Genomic DNA, 6,027 nt, shown 5'->3' with positions numbered 1-6,027 from the left:
TCCTTGGTACAAAAAAAAAAAAAAAAAAAAAAAAAGCACATATCTTATATAGCTATGGTTATTCTCCAAATTAAATAAAATTTTATGATATCTATTTTCCCATCCTTTTGGTAGTTGTTTTTACATTCCCTGGCTCTTTTCCAGGTTTCCTACTATATTTTACAAACAAGAAAGGGTGCACAGTATAGTGATTAAGGGATGACTTCTTGCAACTATCTCCTAGGAACAAATCTTACTTTTAGCACTTACTAGCTGTGTGTCTTTAGACAAATAACCTAATACCTCTGTGCCTCAACTTTCTCATCAGTAAAATGGGAGAAAGGATAATATAGCAATACCCCCTTTATAAAGTTGCTCTAATGACTAAATTAACTAATGTACACATTATGCTGAGTATTACTTGTGTCTATTATTTTTGCAGCCCAAAGGAAATACTCAAACCAGAACAGAATAAGACATAAAGGATTATATTCTGGCAATATTTAATGCATCCCTATATTTCATAGCTTCTTTTTCCCCTTCTCACACGAAGTCACATATTAATTGCACATTCATAGTAAACATGAGGAAAGTCCTAAGTCTCAGATTTATTTGAGAATCATTCTCTCTCCTTTTACTCAAGATATGAAACTGGATTGGTTCCATGGGACTTGTCACTGACCTTTATTTAAGTATCTTTTGCTTACAAATTCATGTCCTTCTTTAAAAACCTATTCTGAAAATGTACCTTTTCTTCCCCAGAAGTAATTAGAAATTCTGATTAGGGATGATTCTTATAAAGCACTAAGTCCTCAGTTGGGCTGTAAACATTCTGCAGGCTGGTACTGTGATTTCCGTCCTTTAGTAGCCTTAGCTCAGAGGAAACTGACTTATGTAGAGTTGAAAACAAAATGGTAATTGATGATGATGATGGTACCATAAATTTTCGTCCTTCTTTCCCTGCCTATAGTCTTTCAAGGGGGACCAGAAGGTAGACAAGGGAACATGGCACTTTGAGGCCCAACTAAGACTGCAGTGAAAATTCTGGTTCTGCCACTGAAGAGTTGCATAGCTTCAAATGAAAAGATAGACACACACTCACAACATTGTAAATTGTTCAGTAACTTACTAGCACTGTTCTCCTTCCCTCCCATTATTGCTGACCAAGATTCTTGGAGCCACTAACAGAATGGTCTCATTCACAACCCATTCCTTCCTTAAAATTCCCTTCTACTGAAGAAGTAGGGGGAAACAATTTTTTTCCTTGAAGTCCTTCATGCTAACACCTTGGAATGCCCAGTCTTGGATTTTTCCCTGTATTGACCAGGCAGGATTATTCCACATCATGTTTGTTTTTGTTTGTTTCTTTCCTTTCTTTTCAGGCAAGACCTTACTTTACACCATGCCACCTCCTAAGGTCTCTCACCCTCTTTCTGCTCTTTGTTCATAGTGGCTGATTCCTCTTCAACAGTATGTTTTATAATTGGAAGACTTTATCATTTCTCCCTAAATCCCAGAAATGACTTCTATTTTCACATGATGCCAAAAATACCCACTTTGTTTTTTCCTTTAACAGGCAATGCTACAGATACACGTTAAATGCTCACCCTGTGGCATTAACTCTGTATATATTTTATGATAATAAATTCCTAGGAGAGATTATCTCATCTACTTTGTACTACATTGAGTGTAGCAAAATATATGCACATAATTTATAAACCTCTGATTGTGATGATACTCGGAGAAGCAGGAAAAAAATTAAAGCATGGTTTTGCTCTGACAGGAATCATGTATTTCCAACTTTGATTACAAAAGCCACACGAAGACTTAAACACTAATAAACATCTTTAAATACTTTACAAGAAAAATTGCTGGCTATTTCACATTGAAATCTTCATAGTGAGTTGATGTCTTTTCATACCAGGTTAAATCAGTTAAGGCTGCGAAATATTGAAGAAAAGAGGAGCAGGATGGAGAGAAGGAAAGAGAAAAAACAGAAAAACATCTTTTAAAATTCTGAGGAAATGATTCTGTGTACAGTGACATTCAATGTAAGAAATTTCATATAAATCCTAAATTGTGCTTTCGAATTATTGTAAAAAGTATCTCAGTTCTCATATATTTCTGAAGACATCCGCAATATGCTTGAGGTACCTCTCCAAATGTACACCTTTGTTTTTAATACCTTCTTTCATATAATAGTTTCACACCTATTCTTCCTTTCTAATAAAGACAATGACATTTTAATGTCTATAAAGCAGCAATCGACTACTTTTTTTTTTTTTATGCTCAAATGTTCAAAGGTAGGAAAGCTGAACCTCTTAGAAAGCTCTGTTGACTATTCCAGGAATGTGGCCACTTCTTAAACAATTTTTAGAATTCCTCTTTGGAATTATCTTCAATTAGTTAAATACCATATGGTAAACCCAGTCTTGTTACTTAATAGCATCACTCACCTTATTCAATCAATTTGACTTCAAATTACAGTTTTGGCTGTACCAAAAGAAAATCAGATTTTTGTTAAAAGACAAAAGATTTTCTACTATGAAAGTTATTATCTTTTTAAAATGTGAAAGCCTTCTGAAAGTGGCATCCTAAAGTTATCATAAACTAGAGTAAGCAGGTTAGAGTAAGGGTAAGCTTCCAAGTTTCCCAAGACAGATATTTGGGACATGGCCTGGGATGTGGCTGGGGCCGTAGGGGCACAGGAATGAGGGTGGAAGGGACATTAATTTTTATGAATAATCTTGGAATACTTTTAAAAACAGTCATATTTCTTTATGTTATTCACCCTTCAGGTGGTTAAGTTTTATGTAGTAATAAACCAACTTTTCAAAATTCCAAAATGGCTTCAAAATAAGATCTGAATTTAAAATTTCCCACAGAGAGTACAAGGATGGGGAGAAGTGCACCAATTTGTGTAGGATAAGAATGTTCTGTTCCCAAACCTAAGCACCCCCCAGCACCTAAGCATGTGTCAGAGGTGCAAGTTCTAGAATCTAAAGATTTTTGTTCAATGCTGGTGATTTAGAGGGGCCTTCAAGCAGCTCTGAGGGTCTCCAGTCATACCTGTAACTATGTATTTCAACAAATACTGGTTGCATTCAGTGATTTTTGCTTTGTTTCACAGTGTGATTCCTGTTATATGAGCTTTTCAGTAATTGTGAATTTTATTTATGTCATTTTTATTTTTGGCACTTAAGTTCACAATGCTTGGTTGTGTGGCTTAGATTGTTTTAATTTTGCATTTTGCATTCCTTTTGGCACTTTCTGAAGAAGGGAACATTGATTTCATGTTGTTTGGGGAAAGTGGCAACCCTCCCCCTCTCTTTAGTTTTCAATGTTTGGCATGAAATCCATGATTCTCCCTGGAATTCTTTATCATTCAATGAAGGGGTGGAAGTTCGCCTTGACAAGCTGTCCATCCCGACCCTTTTTAGAGGCTGGTATCCCCGGTTTTGGATTTAGGCTGTTTGGCTATTGCTGTCACAGGTTCTGGTGGTCCCTCCCTGCAGAAAAGCACAACTGGGTTTTTGCGGGCCCACATGGCCACGTCATCTCCCGCCCCACTGACTGGGTTGGAGGAGGACATCCTACTGCAACCCCCCAGACGGTTGGCATAGCGGTTTCGAAGGCGATTACGGCTTCTGGCCTGCAGACCCTGGCCCTGACTGGGTAGGAAAGCGTCCACATTTCTAGTCCGGTACCCCTCTTCGCGGTTGCGCCCTAGAAGCATAGAAATGTTGGGGTTGCGGATGGCATAGATGACAGGGTTGATGGCCCCATTTGCCCAGGTCAACCAGACAGCCACTACGTTGAGGAGCGAAGGGGCCTGCGCGGCCTGGGCCTGCCGGGTCGCTGCCAGCAGCACCAGGAAGCAGTAGGGGCCCCAGCAGCAGATGACGAAGACAATCATGATGAGCACGGTGGTGGCAGTGCGCACCTCGCTGAAGAAGCGCAGCACACGCGCGTAGGTGGTCATCGGCCGCACGCGCACGTCCGACAGGCGCACGGTCTTGCAGATGTGATAGTGGCAGAAGCACATGAGCAGGAAGGGCAGCAAGTAGCAGGCCACCACCAGCCCCACGCTGTAGGCCGCGCCCAGCTGCGCGGGGTCTGGGGAGGTCCGGTAAAGGCAGCCGTGGAAGCTCTGCACTGCGGAGAGCTCGCGGGACGCCCCAAGCAGCTCCCAGGGCAAGGAGAAGCCTAGAGCCACCAGCCAGGCGCCCGCCAGGAGCTGCAGCGCGCGGCGCCGGCCGATCTTCTCCCGGGGCGGCCGCACAATCGCGCAGTAGCGGTCTAGCGAAATGAGGGCCACGCTGAACGTGGACACGATGCCGAAGCACGAGCTGAAGAAGCGGCTGGCTGCGCAGAAGCCGCGCCAAGGCCCCGCGGCGACCTCGGGCGCCGAGCCTCCCGGCGGCGTGAAGAGGTCCAGGAAGGCGGCGGGCAGGCAGAGGAGCGCCGTGAGCAGATCCGACAGGGACAGAGACAGGATGAAGGCATTGGTGACGGTGCGGAGCTGCCGGTGCTTCACGATCACCCCCATGACCGCGCAGTTGCCCAGGCTAGACAGCAGGAAGATGAGCAGCAGGACGAGCGCCTGCGCTGCCACCGCCGCCCCGTGCGACAGCAGCGGCGCCGCCTCCGGGCCCAGCGCTGGCCTCGCCGCCGCCGCCGCCACCCGCACCGCCCCAGCCGCCCCGGGCCTGCCGCCGTCGCCGCCGCCACCTAGAGCGGCAGCGCTGCCTCCCCCGCTGGCGTCGCTCTGGTTCCCCAGAGCCGCGGCCGCCGCGGTCGCCACAGTGCTGAAGGAGAGCACCGCCGCTGTTGCGGCGGAGGAAGTCCCGCCAGGCGAGCCGGCCGCGGAAGGGGCGCCGGGGTGTGGGGTGCCCGGCAAGGCCATGCTCACTGGTGGGCGGGCCGGCGGCGGCCGCGGATGCTCCTCCATGGGGCCCCGCGGCGGCCGCGGATCTGTTCATCCCGCACCCGGGAGGCGGCTGCTGGGCCGGAGAGGTGGCTCGGGCCGGGGAGCGGCCGCTGCGGGGAGTCGGGCTGGGCTGGAGGGGTGACGGTCGCTGGGGACCCGGCGGAGCCTTTGACGTGAGTTCCAGGCGTTGCCGAGGGAACCGCGTGTTTACGCAGGAGCGCGGGGCGGGACGCCAGCCCAGTACCCCAGAAAAGCCGGCCCCTGACACCGCCTTTCCCTAGGTTACCCAGCCATTGGTTTGAGATTCAGAGTGCCAGCCTGGTCGACCTCCTCCGGAACGAGACCGGCCCGCATATATGATGGACCAGAAAAACAAAGCCCAGTTGTCAGTCTCTCCTGTCAGGAACAGGCGTCCTAGGGGAGACCTTCGTGAGGGGACTTTGCTTCCCATGGGGGTGTGTTGGCATATGCAGGTAGGAAAGGAATCTGGAACCTGAAGTGAGAAACAGCCCTCATCCGGAAATCTTAAAAACTTGAGGGGCAGAATAATGTAAAACAGTGGTTCTCAAACTTAAACATGCAACAGAACCTCCTGGACGTGTATTAAAACACAAGTGACTGGACTGGGCCTCAATCCCAGAGTGTCAGATGATGTAGGTCTGGGGTAGTGCCCACGAGTTTGAATGGGTGGTGGAGATGATGCTGGTCCAAGGACCACACTTTGAGAACCATTGATGTGGTGGGCTTGTTAAAATACAGCTTTCCTAGCAGACTACCAGTATTCCTGAGGATGGGCTCCAGAATCTAAACCTGCCTTAAGATTCTGGACCCCAGAACAAGAGAAATTTGTGGGTAGAGAGAGCCAGAACTAATTGAGGATGTTCTCCTCAGGGCTCCTCATCTTTCAAGGGAGACAGGGCAAAATTCAGAATAGTGTTTGTTGTATTGTAAGGGTTTGGCTCTGCTTTAGATTAGAATTTTATAAGAGTTAGGTAATAACTATTTTTCAATGTTCAATCTTGCAGTTTGAAAATTTTGAATTTTTGAATTTTTGAATTTGAAATCTTTGAATCTTTCAGTTTCAGTCAGTTTTCAGACCTCATGTCCTTTCTCAAGAT

General features: G+C 46.6%; 1 protein-coding gene across 1 annotated transcript; it reads right to left on the bottom strand.

Annotated features, from left to right (window-relative positions):
* Positions 1-660: 660 nt before the first annotated feature.
* On the bottom strand, positions 661-5,063 carry GPR135 (G protein-coupled receptor 135). Its single transcript, XM_079128658.1, has 2 exons — positions 2,436-5,063; positions 661-1,919 (listed from the first exon to the last, which is right to left on the bottom strand). The coding sequence occupies exon 1, from the start codon at positions 4,928-4,930 to the stop codon at positions 3,416-3,418; it is 1,515 nt and encodes a 504-aa protein (XP_078984784.1). The 5' UTR covers positions 4,931-5,063; the 3' UTR covers positions 661-1,919; positions 2,436-3,415.
* Between the last annotated feature and the right edge of the window lie 964 nt (positions 5,064-6,027).

Source organism: Sciurus vulgaris (genome assembly GCF_902686455.1).
Source record: "Sciurus vulgaris genome assembly, chromosome: 2".
NCBI classification, from domain to species: domain Eukaryota; kingdom Metazoa; phylum Chordata; class Mammalia; order Rodentia; family Sciuridae; genus Sciurus; species Sciurus vulgaris.
Note: the sequence above shows the minus strand (reverse complement) of the source record. Positions and strands in the feature narration are given on the sequence as shown.

Excerpts from the sequence above, each read along its gene's own strand:
- GPR135 (XM_079128658.1), bottom strand. The coding sequence starts at position 4,930 with ATGGAGGAGCATCCGCGGCCGCCGCCGGCCCGCCCACCAGTGAGCATG.